This window comes from Hevea brasiliensis, chromosome 4 (assembly GCF_030052815.1).
Source record: "Hevea brasiliensis isolate MT/VB/25A 57/8 chromosome 4, ASM3005281v1, whole genome shotgun sequence".
In the NCBI taxonomy this organism is placed as follows: domain Eukaryota; kingdom Viridiplantae; phylum Streptophyta; class Magnoliopsida; order Malpighiales; family Euphorbiaceae; genus Hevea; species Hevea brasiliensis.
Window position 1 is genome coordinate 17,548,369 of NC_079496.1, and position 17,894 is coordinate 17,566,262.

Sequence of the window (17,894 nt, forward strand, 5' to 3'; positions counted from 1 at the left end):
TTTTTAGTATTTTAACATTGCCTATTAAGTGCAAAAATTGATATTTCTGCAGAATTTATTGTTCATAAGGTAAATTCTACAAAATTTACAGTTCACAGAGCAATTCTGTAGAAATTGGCTCTATTTATATACATATTTGTCCAAAATTACTATTCACAGTAAAATTTGGTGCTTTTACTTTGCAAAAATAGTATATTTGTTTATATTTGGTCCTAATTTTGATGTTAATGGAGTTTATGTAGCTGATATTTTTCATTTCAATTGAGTTTTAAACTCTAGCAATTGTTTTGGAATGCAATTTTATATTTGCAGTACTGTTCATGCTCTTTTGTTTATTCTGCTGAAAACTACATAGCTTGGTGCACAGCTTATGCAATTTTACTGCTACTTAGCTAATTGTATAGAAAATACTATTCACAGTGCATATTTCTGCAGAATTTACTATTCACAATAGTTTTTGCACAGCTTATGCACTAACTTATGTAGCAACTATTTTCTAAAAAAATTCATTCACTTTAATAGCAATATTGAGAGACTTTTCAACCTTAATTATTTCCAAATTGCTAATTCTTCATTCAAAGTAAATTCTTCTCACTTTCTGCAGCATGCTTTATGTTATTGCCATTACAAGTAAGCTCATTCTTTTCATTTATTAAAATTTTACTCTAACTATTTTAGCACTTACTTGTAATTCATCAATATCTTACATCTTGTTGAGCCTTTTGAATTCCTTCATTCCTTAGATCTTTTTGTTCCATCTTGGCATTTATTTTGATATTGAATACAATGTGCATTTTGAGTTTGGGGGTGTATATAAGATTTTTGCTTAAATTTTTTTTTTTCGCATTTTAGTCTAAGTGCATTTTATTTCATACAATACATGCATCATACATTCATATTGTAAATATTTTACACACACATACATACATATATACATACATATATACTTCATATAGCAACCATATAGAAAGTTGCATATAAATTTCTTATATTTAGTTAATGCATTTTTCAATTTAAGGAACTATGCATTCATAAAATAAAATTTTTGCTAAGTCTTTTGAGTTATGAAAAGTTGCTTATAAGAGTGATTTAGGTTACCTTTGGTTAGGTTTGTGGATTGAAAGTTTCCTAAGAGGTGCAAAGTTTTGAAGTGTTTATTCTTTGCCTATATCTTCTTAGCCAAAAAGTTTTGAAGTGTTTCCTAACTAGTTATTTGGAGATGGGAGTGTTTAGAGAGAGCTATAGGATAAAAAGTAGTCAAATGATGTCTCACCAATTTTAAAATAAATTTTCTAAACCTTTCAAGGTGAAATACTAGCTGGCACTTGAAAGTGAGATGATTAGGCATTCTTTAACTTAAACTTTCTTATTTCAAAACTTTGACCTTTTTCCTCAATTAAAATTAACCCTTGTAAACAGCTTTGAGCCTATATATACCTAAATTTTTCTTGAAACCCTTATTGTTACCGAGCCAATGAACCAAATACTACCACCCTTTTCATGAGAATAATTATGCATAATATTTGGTACACATTATAAAAAAAGAAAACAAAAAGAGAAAAAGAGAAAAAATATATATATATATATATATATATATATATATATATATAAAAGGGAGAAGAGATGCCTATCTTATGCAAAAGTGCTAGTATATGAGCTTTTTATTATTGTCATTCAAATTGAAAGAAATACACCTAAAGTAATTAAAGAAAATGAATTTGGGAGTGGTATTTTTAGGGACAATCATCGAGAGAAAATACAATATACAAATTTAAAGTATCAAAGTGTCCCTTCATTTAATGCATTTTGTAAAATATGCTGGCACTTAAAAAATTCAATTGTGTATTTTTCTCCTCTTTAAAAAGAAGGTTAAAAAAAAGAAAAAAAAGAAGTGTACCTTATGTTCTCATGATTGAAAATATTCTCATGCTTTAAATCATTTTTACTCCTTTTCTTGTTAACCTCATTCTAAACCCCATAGCCCCATTACATTCCTAAAAAGACCTTTGATCTCTTGATAGTACTTGCTATATTAGTTGAGATAGGGATATGAAGTTTGCCTATGGGATTAGGAACTTATTCATGCATTCATCAAATTCACTATTCTATATAGAGGCACTTTGATTATTGATTGTTCTAGAGTTCTTTTTGAGCATAACTTTCTCTTATAATTAGTTGGTTTGGGCACTTGATGGCTAAGCGGTGAAAGCTTGGGTGAACATTAGATTCTTTACATCTTGAAGGATGGATATATGGATTGTTGGTATGGCTAAAGGTGTGTTAAGTTACTCTAGTAGGTGATTTTCATAACTCCATGGACAAGGCACCCCAAAATTGCATTATATTTTAAAGTTTCCTTGAGGACAAGCAAAGATTTAAGTTTGATGGTATTTGATACATACATTTTATATAATCATTTAAGTTAGATTTCATAGTCATTTTATTAATTTGTTAGCTATTTTTAGTTAATTTTATTAGTCATTTAGTTAATTTTTCATAATTGTCAATTTTTAGACTAATTTATAATTTTGCTTTTGTTTTGTAGATAAAATGGTATTTTTGATAGACTAAAAAGTAATTGTGCAAATGAGAAGTGATTTTTAGGTCCAAAAGTGCTAAAATGAAACTTGAAAATTGAAGAATGTGAAGTTATCAAAATATGCACAACTTATTACACAGACTATGCAGCTTTTGCATAGAAATTAGAAGTAACTGTGAACTTGCTGAAAAGTGCACAACTTACTGCACAGCTTGTGCAGGCTCCTTATGCACTTTCACTGAAGACTTCAAAAAATACAGAGACTTGCACAAGTAACTTGCATAGCTTGTGCAACTTTATGGGAAGCCTCTGGAAACTGTCAGATTTGCACAAGATCTTGCATAACCTCTTGTACAGCTTGTGCATAATTTCATTAATGGGCTGGAAGGTTGATCTTCTCACGTGAATCATTACCTCACACATACCATTTTTAGGGGTTTTATCAGAGAATATAAATAGAGACTTTTTACCTCTTTTTTTTTTTTTTTTTTTTTTTTGGGGGGGGGGGGGGGGGGGGGGGGGGGGGTGGTTTGTAAGAAGGAAGGAAAAAAAGACAGAGAAATAAAGGAAAATGATAGCATCAGCTGTCACTTTCATTTTTGGACCAGAATCAAGGTCCTTCTTCTCTTCTTCACCATTTCTGCATTTCTTCTATCGGGTTTTTTCAGTTTTAGTTTATTTTTCATGTTTTATTCCTTCTTCTACCTTGATTTTCTTATAATGAATATGGATTGTGAATAGTTTCTTTCGATTTTGGAGTTAAGGATGTAATATTTGAGTTATTTTTGTAGATTTGAATTATGTTAGTCCCAATTTAATGAAATTTATGAGATTTAATCCATTTCTTGTGTGTTTATTCACATGCTTAATGAAAGGCCCTATTATTCTTAATCCTTGGTTGAAGCACCAAAAGGAAAAGACGAAGTGATAGATAATCAAGAAATTTAACTTAATTAGCTTAGATCTAGAAATAGACTAAGGATTAACAGAGATTAATAGATTGATTAAAGAATCTAATGGATCTTAATTAATTTTAACTCTATGAAAGTAGGATTAAGTTAATTAAGATACTCGTTATCTCACTCGAAAGAAATTTCAAAGGATTTTAGAATTGGTCTTCTTTAAACCCATAGATTTCGTAGATTGAGCTAACTGGAAAAATCCCAAATTGACTTAAATATGAATCCTTAACTCCGGAATCATCTTTTATCAATTATTGCTTAGAATTTTACTTTTAAGTGTTTAGTTTAATATCATTTTATTAATTTTCATTATTAATATTTTTAATTTCTTTATTTTACGAATTATTAAATTAGTCATTGTTTGAATTGAATTTTACATTTTCATACCTTAAATTTCAAATTCTCAAATTTCTTTTATTTGTTTGATTAAAATATAATTTTAACATAATTTATTTTACATCAAAAATTCAATTGCAAACACAACTCTCGGTAGGAATGATATCTTTTTCTATACTATTTAAACGACCGTATACTTGCCATAGTCCACGTCAAGTTAATAGGCAGTAGCATATATAACAGTTAAAATTTTTGCAATATTTAAAATTTGTTTTACCTTAGCATACAGCTGCAACTTGAATCCAAGAAGACAAGCTAATGGCATACCAATGAAATAAAATGTTGCCAAGTTCACCCACAGAGCCAAGTGCTGCCAACCACGTCCTCTTGCTACACCTGCAAATCTCACTTGATATATTAAAGAAAGAAAATTAAGCCTGTTCAGAAACTAAAATTTTATAATAATTTAATTTATTAAATTTTTTACTTTTTATATTTAAAATAAAAAATTTTGGTTTTTAAAAATAAATAAATTTATTTTTAAAAAATAAAAATTAAACATAATTGTATGAAAATTACGATTGAATTATTTTATTTTATTGTGTGTGTGTGTATATATATATATATATATATATATATATATATATATATATTTCCAAATGAAGCCTAGAAGCGCTGGAGAACTCAAATTAACCTGATAAGACACCTTGGACTGAATCAATTGTAATTGAAATAGCAAGCAAGAGCAGCATCGATTCAAAATCTTTTGTTATAATAGGGCTGTCGCTGAACAAGTTGGTCCAGATTTTGTGACCGAAGACTAGAGCCAACACAATTATGAGAGCAAGAATGACAGAGAGTTCGAGAGTCGCAACAATTGCACTCTTCGCTCGATCTGGGTTGCCTGCTCCCAGTTCATTAGAAATTCTCGTGCTGTATCACAGGAAGTCTCCGTAGTTTCAGTATCTAAATAAAGCAGACGGTAAAAACAAACTGGATTTAGTATTATTATTTTATCAGCCAACCTTGCAGCAGCACTGAGACCATAGGCAAACATGAAGGCTAAGGTTTCTGCATTCACACTGAATATGCAAAAACCCAAAAGACGATCAGACTCGAAAGTAAGAAATTAACTAACATTTGGAATGAGGAGAAGAAGACTTTTAGTCACGAAATTGAGAATGTACCACATTGCGAGCAATGAAGTAGTGATTTCTGAGTCAGGCATCAATCCTGCTAAAAACACAAGAATCTCGAATGCCCAATCCTCCAAGCTGCGCGCATGCATTTGCACAGAAGACAATAAAAAATGGAAAAATATTGAGATTTTTGAAGTCGGGAATCAATCATGAACCAAAATGGTTGGTATTAGAGGAGAAAAATCATTAATATTTGATTACTCTTACCATACCATTGCAGCAGAAGGCAGGGCCAGTTTTAAGGGGATATGCATGTAACGGAACGATTCGAATGAAAATCCACCCCATGTGTGCTCAAACTTCTTTGCGGAAAGCACATACATTGCCAAAACAAAGACTAATATCCATAGTGAAATCGAAGTTGCCAATGAAGCTCCCTTGAAACCAATATTTGCACAATGAACCAAAGCATAAGTAATGCCAATATGAATACACATCGTTATCGCTGAGCATAGGACAAGGGGAACGACTACAGATTGTGCTTGAAGAAACCTCAGGATGTTTTGCAGAAAGCCATATGCAAATAACCCAGGAATTAGATACTTCATATAAAGGGCAGCAGTCAAAGAAATTTGAGGATCTTGATTTAGTATGATCAAAATTTTCTCTGTATATAGCCATAGTATAGATAGGATGATAGAGAAGAAGAAGGATATGATGCAGGAGGCTTGCAGATATAGTCCCAGCATTTTATATGTTTTTGCACCAAAGCCTTGACCACAAAGTGTTTCAAGCGCTTCACTCAACCCTGTCTACAATAAAGCAAAAGTAGGAAGAAGAAGAATCAACAAGCAACAGTGCACACGTAACGATTAAAAGACAATTTTAGAGAGATCCTCCATTATTAAAACAACTATCTTTATTGATGTTTCTATTTATACTTCAGTTCTAAAAGGTTAAGCATATTCATTTTATCCTTTCATCCGAGCCCGATGACTAATGGACTAAACTAGTGCATAATATAAGTCCCAATCAGATCCTAATGAACTTGAAAGAAAAAAAGAGTGATAAAGCCACTTTCAGGAACAGCTCAACCGTGCTAAATGTAATTAAAGGACATAGGCAGGCTGCCTCTTTCTTTTCATGTTTTAATGGTCATTCATGTGAAGAACATTTTACTACACGTAAGAATAACAAAAAAGCAAAAAGAATAGTTAGAGAGGGGAGAAAAGGGAAAATCTTTAAGCAAAGTAAAGCAGTGAACGAGAAAAAATGTAATTCCCAGCAAATTTGAACTTATGATTTCTTGCGCTATAAATCAATCACAATGGTTTATTTCAGTTTTCTTCGCAAAGGTTTAAGAAATTACGAACCAAAAGCACCAGAAAATATTGAATATTTTAGAAATGAATAGTCTAAGAATTAAAGTGAAAGATGAGTTTACCATAAAGGTAAAGCCGGTGACACTAGCCCATGAATAAGCAAGGGTTGCACCGGCGAGCTCAAGGTTGCCGAGGCGACCAGCGAACATGACAGATACCAGAGTTATTGAGTAATAGAAAACACTTGTAAGGATCATTGGCAGAGAAAACAACATCTGGTTCTTGGCCTCTTCCACATCCAACACATTCTTCCACCATCTTTTCCTTCTCCTAGTTTCTTCTCCTTTGCTACTAGCTTCTAACAAGGGTTTTGTTTCTAAATTACTTTTCTTTGTCGACATTATCTCTTCGATCATTTAATTTGCTTTGTTCATCACTAGTATTGTATAGATGTGTAGCGCTCCTAGCCCTCCACTTCCAGCAAAATTTTTGCCTAAATTGAATCTATATGAATTTATGTATTTAATGGATAAGTTTTACCATATATTTTATATCTTAAGTATATAATAGATCGGGTCTAAATAAGAAAAATTTAAGTGATAAACTCCTGGTGAAGTTCTTCTTCATTTAATTTGCTTGGTCCATCACTAGTCTTGTACAGATGAGTTCCTTTAGTTCCAGTGAAATTCTTATCTAAATCGAGTCTAAAGAATTCATACATTTAATAGATAAGTTCCACCATACATCTTATATTTTAAATCATAATGAATGAGGTTTAAATAAGAAAAATCTCTAATTCTAAGATTATGAACTCTTGGCGAAGTGGTTATCTAGAAAAATATACACAAGGGTACAAATTTATTATATTTCCATAAATGCCCCTTTGAGATTTATTGATGAATTTTATTTATTGAATTTAAAGAATTGCTATTTTTCTAAACCTCATGTTTTTTACTTGAATTTATTATTATTTTTTAATTAAGAATAGACTTGAATTGTGGAACTTTCGGCACTTTGAGCAATTGAGCTCCTGAGTAAATTCCTTTTTAAACTTTTTTTTTAATTGAAATTAATTAATTTAAATTAATTGAGTCTTCCAACACCAAATTGTATTAGGATTCTCTATTCCCTAATTATTTAAAGAATAAAAACTTAATATTCTTCTTGGACTTCAACTCAATAAATTAAAAACATTAAAATCTTTATCTTAATGACTTTGAGAATTTTTAAGGGAGAGAAATTCTCTCCTTATAGCTATAGGTTAAATATATATATATATATATATATATATATATATTTCTTCTCAACTTGATATGTTTGCCAATCAACTTCAAGTTTTTTTTTGGCCAAGCACATTACTAAACATCTGTACTATTGTATTTTTGCCTAACACATATTTGAACTAACTTTTTTACCTATCATATATCTAAAGTTGAAAAAACAAAAAAAAATTAACACAAACTCAAAGTTGTACAGAGCCTCAAAAGTGAGTAACATGCATAACTAACTTGGCAAGTGGCTGCTAAATGGACCAAAAAAAAAAAAAAAAACTTGAGGTGGCAAAATAAACTAAGAGAAACGTTTTTGGGTTAGGCAAAACAGCTTTAGGAGAGAAAAATCCCTAAGTATACTCATTCTCTCTAATTGTTCTTGTCCTCAAAGAATTCATAAATTTATAACAACGGGAAGAACCTGAATTTGGCACATGAACAATTAAATGATGAAAGAATCTGCATCCATCATCTTGCCTTAATTTAAATTTCCCATTGGCATTAACAAATAGAGGAGAAGAACAATGTTAGGGTTCAAAAATCTCTCACTCCCATCACCTATCTCATCAATTTCACTACCCGAAGTCTCTTTCCCTCCTTCCTTTCTTTTACAAAACCATCTCAAAATCCCTAAAACCCAATCAAATTTTTTTCCTTTTTGCGTTAAATAATAGCAATTCACAACAAACGCAAAGATCAAGAATAGGAAAAGCTAAATGAGTCTGCTAATAATGACAGTGACACTAGTGGTGGTGATGATTTGAAGAAAAATCAACCACTCTTATTGAATATCAAGTGGGGTGAGCTACTACTGGATCCAAACTCGAACAACATCTTAGCCATTTGATTGATCGGGTTGCTGACATGGGCAAGTGTTCAAGTTTTGTGGTAGTTGCTTCTTGTCTTTGTGGTCATTCTTGTTGCTTCTCTTAAGTAGTCTTTTATTGCCGATTTCTTATTTTCACTCTTATTACACTTATTTAGTGATTTTGCTTTCTTCATAGTAATTTTTCTACTGATTTCTGTACACTTATGCCTGTAATTCCCAATTGTATGCTAAATCTTGAGATTTGATATTTTTTCTGCTTCTGTTGCCCATTTGAAAGGCAAGAGCTATTATTTGTGTAAAGAGAATAAGGGAAGGGATATTTCTAATTGTTCATGTGCCACACTGCGGCTTTGATAAACTTGGTTTAGTCCAATGGCTAAAGATATATTACTTACATGATAAATTCAGGTTCAAGACTATATTTCCCAATTCTCTACTCAAAGAAAAAAATTGTTTTTAGACTTTAAGCTCTTTGTCACCCGTGTATTTATTTTATTAGAGAAGTTTAATTTAATTAATTTTTAATATTTTGTTAAATTAATTTAACAGTTTTAATTTAAATCCAATTTAGCTAAAAAATAACTAAAATCAAAATATTAAAACTTTTTTATATTAAATTAAGGAATCAAGAAATTTAATCTAAAAATTAAAAAATTAAACTTTTAATTTTTTATTTAAATTCAAAAATTTAAATCATAAATGTTAATTTTTAGAGTAAATTATATTTAAATTAAAATTTTTAAATTAATTTAAATAAAAAATAAAAAATATCAAATTTAACCTCTCTACAGAGTACAAGAGCGAAATTAAATATTTTACCCTTCTTTTTAAGTACAATTAGTTTCAAGTGATTCTTTTCAACCTAACCTTCTGAACTTTTCCACCAGCTTGACGATGATCTGAGCTGTTTTCCTTCAGGCTGTCAATCTATTTTTGGTACAAAACATACACACACACACACACCTATCTATCGTCTTTTTCTTTTCAACTTTAAAAGAATAACGTACATATAATTTAATGTATGTTGAGTTAATATTAATTTTTATCCACTTTAAAAGAATAATGTACACATGATAATTTAATGTATGTTGGCTTTTTTTTTTTTTTAATTGTAAATAGTAATAATTGCGTTTCATGACTAATAATGGCAAAGATACAAACCCGGGCTCAAGAAATAATCAGTAGTAGAGATCATGAAGGCCCATAAAGTCAAGCCTGTAACAAGGCGAGGCAAATCAATATACAAAGAAACCAGCGCACCCCCAATCTAAAATCTACTCTAAATAGAGAAGGGAACAGGACCACATTTCAGCGCCGTCGATCGTTTACCACCTCAAAACTTGACCACCGGTTAAGAAGCTGGGTAAAGAACATGTCATTATAGACACCCTAGTTTGGCCAGCCTCCGAAGCCAAGAAACTTTTAAACTTTTAACTTCATTATCCGCTTTCAACCGATGTCCCCAATCACAAATAGCTTTTTCGGACTCACCGATTGCTCATCCCTGGAGCAAACCGATCTCACGCTTAAGTTAGATTGTTTTCTGATCTCTTGGTCTTTGTCAGATGAGTTCGAGACAATATCAGGTCTCCGGACCATCCAATCTTGCCTACCAATGTTTTCTGATCTCTCTGTGTACAAACATCGCAGAACTTCGCTTGACTAATGTTATGATCGGGCTTCTCGCTTGAATGCCCCAGATATTCCTTAAAATGAAGTTAAGGTTTCTATTCGGTCTAATGATGGTTTCGATCTTAAGAGTTCAAGACAATGTCAAATCTTTGCAATTCTAAATGTTCTAAAGTTTCATCCGATACGTGGTCATGACTTAGTCGGATCTCATGTTCGCTTGTAATGTTTTTCCGATCTCTTATCTTCTGATTAATAGTCGCTTTCAAGTTTAATGTTCAACTATGTTCAATCAATTAAGTACTCAGACAATTTGGGCACTTTCCGATCTCATCAAGAAATTGAACAAAAAACTATAATTCATTTCAAAGTACACATTTACAAATCATTCGACTAGAGGGTCTCCCCCTTCAGGTACATTTCCAGTTCTCTCATCCTCTCCCATCGCTCTCCTCTTCGGCCTCTAGAATGAGCTGATTCATCTAGGAGAAGTCCTCCTTAGGATAACGCTTCTTCAGCTCGGCTAAGAGGTCATTATGGGCGTTCACATATGCCCCAGCCTCTTTTGTTGTGCTTTCCTCTTCCTTAGCCTTGAGCTACTCCTCCTTACCCTGGAGCTCCTCCTCCTTTGCTCGAAGTTTCTCGGTAAAATGAGCGAGATCTGCAGATCGATGAGCTCGAGAGATTTCAAGTTCCCGCTCCACTTCAGCTATCCTCTCTTCACAATACTTCATCCGATCTTCCAATTTGGCAATGTAATCATTGGCAGAGGAGAGCTGGGCCTTAGCAGCTGAGGCATCCTGGACCGCCTTAAGAATCTTCTTCCTTAAGGCATGGGCTTTTTCTCTGATCACATGTTGATTCGCAATAGCCTTCAAGCCCAAACTCATTGTTTGAGTTGAAATATCGTCGATACTCTCCTCTGTCAATCTGTTCTGATCTTCTTGGAAGCAGATGGAAGTGCCTATGACTTTGGCTAGGCCAGGATTCTCTCGGGTGGAACGGTTCCTTTCTAGTGATTGGATGAGGAGTTGAGCTCCTCGGGAAAGCATCCTAATAGTAGGGCCAGAAGACTCCCCTTCTATATTGGAAGAGATCAAAGGAGGCAGAGGAGGTGGACATTCAATCTGTCGAGGTGGAGAAACGGTGACCTTTACTTCAGAGACCGGCTATTCTTAAGGTCGAGGAGGGGAGCTCGGTATGTCTATCAAATCTCGTTGAGGTGTCTGAGCAGCAGTAGTAGTAGCGTCCTTCATCGCCCATACCTTTTGGGAGACCTCCCTCTTTCACTTGTGGCTCTCTTTAGAAGCATCGCCACCCGCTATACTTGCACAAAGAAGAAGTCAGTGAGTTCGCTAAGATTTAGAGGCTAGAGATATGGATTATACCAGGACCAAGGTCAGAGAGCTGAAGCTCGTAGTCTTCGTCGGTGATCAGCCGCATCATCCACCACTTCAGTTCTGCTATAACCGCATTTAAGCACAAGAATTTGTGGGTGGACGCCTGAGTCTTTAACTCTTTCACCATGGCGTCTTCATCATTATTTAAGGTGAGCTTCTTAGGGAGTTGGGGGACCAAATAATTCCAATTACGTGGGATCCCTTCAAAGCCGTTTCGATCCTTAGTCCTAAGGATGAAAAACTGATCCTTCCAATTCTTCAGCGAAGAAGGGAGATCGGTAAAAAGCGTGCAGTTCAGCTTTGCCTGAAAAGAACCAGAATTCGTCATCCTTCCTTCGGGCAAGCCTAGGCAGCTCGGCAAAGACTTTAGCCATGGGCTCCAGTCTCTTGGCTAGGCAGAGGCCCCTGAAGGCTACTAAAGTCCGCCAAGAGTTCAGATGTACTTGAGCTACCGAGACATGGTGGAACTTTAGGATGGCTTTGTAAAATTTATCCAAGGAAAAACGGAGCCCGGCCTTTAACTGCTTTTCGTATACTATGATGAGATCGCCTTCATCAAAGAAGTGATCGGCCCGATGGTCGCCATGGCATTTGATCAATTTGAAGGAGTCAATCCGTAGATTGCACTCCTGACTTATGGATTAGAGATCAGTTTCTCTCAGGACAGATGGCAACTCATCAACTGGCAGGTTTTCCCTTCTCGAAGAGGTTCCTCACTTTGGTCTGGTAACCGGAATGATGGCTGTGTTGGATCGTCCGCCTGATCTAATCACATCGCCTTCTTCCGAGTTCCACGAAATATAAACAGAAGGCGGGCTTGTAGCTCTCTGACCCTCGGTACCGCTCATTTTCAGAAAACAGAAAGGAAAATTAATCAAGGAAAGATCAAAATCCTTACCGGAGTGTGATCGGTGCTTGAAAACTCTAAAAAGCGAGAAGAAGTGCTAAAATTGCTAGGGGGAAGTTTTGAAATGACAGAAGGAAGCAAATGAGTCACCTCTCCCCTATTTATACTCGTTTGAGCATTAAATGCTCACGAAGTCCCAAGCGACGCATCGGTTAGCGGAACCGGGTCGCCTCCTTGACACGTCGTAAGAAGGTTCCAGAAACATAATAAAAATGTCGAATGAATGAGATCGGTTAGCCAAGGTCATCGGATTGAATGAATTTCCAAACCCACGGATTGGTGAATGGTGATTCGTTTAGGGATTAGATTGGATACACTTATCAGAGATCGAAAAAATAACTAATGTAATAAAAAACAAAAATATTCAAACAAAAATTTCATTTCATTTCCGAAAGATCAGATTACATCATTTGGGCGATCTACCTAACTTAAGACTACTCCAAGGCCCAGAAGGCTGGCCTATGTCAAAGCCTAGTCTTGTGGCTGAATCAAAAGATGTGTTTGATCAGAAAGCCAGCCACAAATATTGGATAGATGTGCAGCTCAGATAAGGTGACTATGACTCTCATGATATTGAGCGGAGTCATCGCCGATGTCATCAATTAGAACCGAGCTGCAGTCGGGACGCCCGATACAGTTGAAAGCCAAATGAACTTTAAGAGGCGGTCACCGACATCAAGAATGAAATTAGCAGTCCTCTTGTCCGAGATCGGTCTACCGATTGTACCGATAGACAGATTCGAGATCAGCATGGCCATCACTTTCGATCTTGATTGGTAAATTAGTCCAGTTCCCTCACTGTCATTAGATGACGTTCTCATAGCTCTCCGATCATCGGGGTCATAAATTTTCAGGCGAGGGGTGACGGAAATGATCAGAAAAAGATCAAAAGGGCCATCATAATTAGAATTTTCACCGAAAAAGCTAGAATTGGGGAAGTGGTGCATTGAAAATTGACTGAAAAAAGAGAGGTGAAGTGTGAAAGTGATTTCTTACTGCTACATATATATAGGGCCATGGCATTTATTGCATATAGAACCCAAAGCGGATGCATCGGTAACTAAAGAATTTATTACTTTGACCAATGCAAGTTAGATAGAGAGGAAGGATCAGGAATGTGAGAGATCGGGAAATATGAGGGGACCCGATGCAAGAGATAGAGATCGGAAAGGGGGATGGTCGTGATGGGAAGATCGGAAGAAACTGGAGGCGACCTATAGAGATCGGAGAACATAGAGGGGTTAAATAACTTCCAATTAACTCTCTTCATCGTCAGATACGAGTTAGTTAAAGCATTTGCAGGCATGATCAAATTGTAACACCCCCCTTTGCATAGCCTGGTATATTTTACTGTTCCGGTGATCGGAGTCGGTTCGGATAATTAAGGAGATTAGAACCACACTTAAGACAACTAGAGAAGCCATAAACACAAATAATTAGTAATGTTCAATTAGTTGAGTATAAATAAGAAAAACAGAACAGAAGAAGTTAAACGAGCCGAGAGTCACAGCGATAGGTGACCTTCTCGGGAATGACTGCGAAGCCATTTTAAACTCAAATTTCAAACCGTAAAAAGTGACGCTGCGGTCCTTAGGAACCTTATAAACACAATGGAAAAGAGAAAATCACGAAAAAGAACTGTTAAGCCAGTTAAATAATTAGGTCAGGGAGCCAGAAGAAATATGAAATTAATTGGGCAGTTTGGTCAATTGACCCCGAGAGCTGACTCATGACCTAACTGTCAAATAAAATCGGAGAAAAGAAAATTTTGGAATCGAGAATTAAATTAAAGAGCTAATAGAAAAAAAAAAGAAAAAAAAAGAGAATGGAAAAGTTAAAAGGTGATGACATCATGCATGACCTCATGCATGATGCCATAAAGAATATAATTAATTAATTAATTTATTTATTTGGATTTTTGGTCTTCCTAAAGAGATAAAAGACAAAAGAAAAGAAACTAAAAAAAAAATTAAAAACCTCATCTTCCTCAAAGTGGACGTCTCCATCCTTCTCCCTCCCTCACCATTGCAAGTCTCATTTTAAGCTTGCTTGAAGCTTTGAAACCCTTACCAAATCCCAACTTCTTCTATAATCACTCCATAAAACCTTATTCCCTTCCCTTGAGAAAGAAATTTAACAAGAAAGAAAGAAGAAAAGAGGAGGAAAATTGAAGATTGGATATCAAAGTTGAGGTAAACACATCAATTTGAAAGTTTGAGATTATTTGTTGTGTTTTTAGCTTGAATTACTTGTAAATAAACTTAAAAAAAAATATATGTGTGAGGGACTAAATTGAAATTCATCCAGCAGGGAGGGGAGAGTGATTTGCATGAGTTTGATTGAGTTAAACATGTTAAGATGCTTGAATGAGTTGAAAGATTGTGTTTATATGCTTTGAATTAGTTAATCGTAATGGATTAGAGTGGTTAGGGTTTGAGACCTAGGGTTTTGAGGCAAAAATTTGGAGAAATTTGTAAATGGTGTCTTTGACCTAATGTGAAGTGAAAAATGGTCATTTGTGACCAAATGAGGTGTGTTAGAAGTGTTGGAATTAAAAGCCAATTCGGATTGGATAAGGTCATGTGCTGGCAGCATGACCAAAATTTCCTTTGAGGGACCGAAAATGAAATTTTACAAGTCCAATGGATATGGGACCAATTGGGGATGAAAATAGGCACTAAATGACACAATTTTTATTTAGGAAGCCTGCCCAAAAAGTGACTAAAACCTAGTGAACAAAATGACCGAAGTTGGAAAATCACAGGCTGTCCTACACAAACTGACCAAATGAACAGTGTTTGTTCATTTGGTCATAACTCGAGCTAGGCAGGTCAAAATGACATGAAATTTTACCAGTGGTTAGATGAAATATAGAACTAAAACTTTCATGAAGAACATCAACCCAAATTATGCCATTAACCCGATCAAATTACTGAGCAAAGTTGGGTCACTGAATCTGCGGATTGCAGATTTTCCATTTGAACAGTAAAGTTTCAATGGCTATAACTCTCTCTAGAAAACTCCGATTTAGGTGATTCTTGAACCAATGGAAACCTAAGACATAGTAGAACATTTCATATGAAGAAAGTTAGACCAAATTATGGACCTAACTTGATCAAATTGCTGAACGAAGTTGGAATTAATAATTTGCTAGAACAAAATTCTGCAGCATGAATAGTAAACGTAATTTGCTTATAACTTGAGCTACAAAACTCCAATTGGGGTGATTTAAAAAGGAGAATAAACTTAAGATAATAAGGAACATTTTCTATGAAGAAAGTTTTGCCAAATTCCAACAGTAAACTGACCAATGAAACAGTACAATTAGGGACACCAAAACTAAAAATTTGGCAATTTTGCCTAAAAGACCTAAGTTTTGAGAAAATGACCAAAACCAACAAGTTTAGTGACCAAAATGTGGTATGTGGGTGAAGTTGGAATTCCCATACCTATTAAGCCTTAGAAAGTCAATAATTTGACTTGAATAGTGTAGTGAATAGTAACCCGAAACACAAAATTTCAAGAATGTCGAATTTAGCGCGTTAGAGCTAGGTAAAAGTGAAGCTAAATTTATTTTGGATTTATTTTAAGTTCTAGTACTGAAACATTGTAAAATTGTGTGTTTCAGTTGAAAAGAATACCGGGAAAGAACCCGAGGAACCGAGTCGAGGCCAAGAGGCGACTCGCTTGAGGTTTGTGCACAACATCACTATGCTTTAAAATGTATTGATAAAGTGAATGAAATATGTATTTTACATTAGCTTTGAATTGTTGAAAATTTATTTGTGACATTAGTTATGATGTTTTGACTTAAATTGTTAAAAGTAATTGTGTATATTTGAAATGACAATGTTTAGCAAATTGTTAAGATAAGTTTTGAAACCACAGTGTCATGACCATATATTTGAACACCTCACTAGCATGACTAGTGGGGGTAATTAGTTTTGAATTTTGATTCCTTCTCTGGAGAATTGTTGAGGTGTGCCAGTAGAAGAGGATGTGAATGGATATCCATATATTTGGGCTAGCTAGCCTTGTGATGTGACTTCTCTTTAGCCTCTGGCTATTGACATTATATTTTTTTTCGAATGGCATGATATAACTGTGGGTTTTATAAAATGTGTTTTGATACTTTGAAATGAACTTAGTTTGCATTTAAAATCTCATAATGCATGATTTGTACTTAATTCTCATGTTCAGCCAAATTTTTGAATAAATGTGATTTAAGTTTTGAATAAAGATTATTTTAGTATGTTGTGCACCACTAAGTCCTAGTACTCAGCGATAGCTTCTATTGCTATCGCAGATACAGAGACTAGAGGAGCAGCAGATTGAGCTGTTGAGGTGTGAGGAGCTATCAGCTTAAAGTCATCGGGTATAATTTATACCATAATTGTAAATATTTCTTTTGATGTATGTATTGCATATAAATGTATGGACATGTAAATGGATCTTGAGCAGCTTGTACAAAATTCGTATTAAGTTTGTAATAAAGTTTAGTTCTAATTCTTTTGATGTAAATTTTGTAAGGATGTATATAAATTGTTTTGTCTCTAATGAAATATGAGTGAAATGTATTGCTAGTATTTTGAGGATTATTAAATTTTGAACTTGAGAAATTGATTGAAATGATTGTGGAGTTGTTGAAATGGATTGAGTTTGATTGTGAAATTGAACTAGTTACTGAGAAAAATTTTTAGAAGTGCTTTTTACAGGTATTTGAAGAGCTGGTTTCTCAAAATACAGACAGAACTCTGTGAAAATTTTTATAAAATTTGCGAAAAACTAAAATGGACCAAAAATATTAACTAGTTTTAATTTTAACTAAATGTTTTTAAATACCTATTAGAAAATGCTCATCACTTGTCAAAAGTAAGAAAATTGTTTAAAATCCCTTGTAGGGTACTTAATGAGTTATCGGTAGGTGAAGTTCGGTAGTTTATTAGGTATTCTACGGGATCATGTTATGCCTTACAGAGGGATAAGGTGTGACACAAATCCTCACCATACATCTCATCTGTAAGGACTCCCACCTAGCCGCCAGATGCCAAAATAGTTAAAGCAACCCATACACCTCGATCTCTATTATCGATTATAATTGTGAGGATGGATCTAGAGCCCTCGGATCAAAAGCAGACGACAAATTCAACGCTTTTTATGGTTTACTTATATTGCAAAATGATGATTGAAATATACACTATGCTTTTGATCTAAATTGTTGGAAATTTAATGATATATGATTTAATTGTCATTAAATGTTTAGTAAATGGTTAAGATAGTTTTAAAACCACAGTGTCATGACCATATATTTGAATGCCTCACTAGCATTACTAGTGGGAGGAATTAGTTTTGAATTTTGATTCCCTCTCTGGCTGAAGTACTGAGGTGTGTGCCAGTAGAGGAAGAAATTGAATGGGTACCCATAGATTGAGCTAACTAGCCTTGTGATTTCTCATAAGCCTTCGGCTATTGAGATGAATATTATTCTGAATGGCATGATATAACTATGTGTTTTTATAAAATTCGTTTTGAGATTTCCTAAATGAGATTGTTTGGACTA

General features: G+C 34.2%; 1 protein-coding gene across 1 annotated transcript in view; it reads right to left on the reverse strand.

Annotated features, from left to right (window-relative positions):
• The window catches only part of LOC110666296 (protein DETOXIFICATION 18-like), a 38,239-nt gene extending 31,448 nt beyond the window's left edge, over positions 1-6,791 (reverse strand). Inside the window, exons 1-6 of the mRNA XM_058145488.1 lie at positions 6,421-6,791; positions 5,244-5,788; positions 5,025-5,111; positions 4,863-4,919; positions 4,532-4,770; positions 4,115-4,233 (exon numbers count right to left, since the gene is read on the reverse strand). Of these exons, the coding sequence (XP_058001471.1) occupies positions 4,115-4,233; positions 4,532-4,770; positions 4,863-4,919; positions 5,025-5,111; positions 5,244-5,788; positions 6,421-6,714 (1,341 nt within the window). The 5' untranslated portion in view covers positions 6,715-6,791. The remainder of the gene's footprint in view (positions 1-4,114; positions 4,234-4,531; positions 4,771-4,862; positions 4,920-5,024; positions 5,112-5,243; positions 5,789-6,420) is intronic.
• Positions 6,792-17,894: the final 11,103 nt, after the last annotated feature.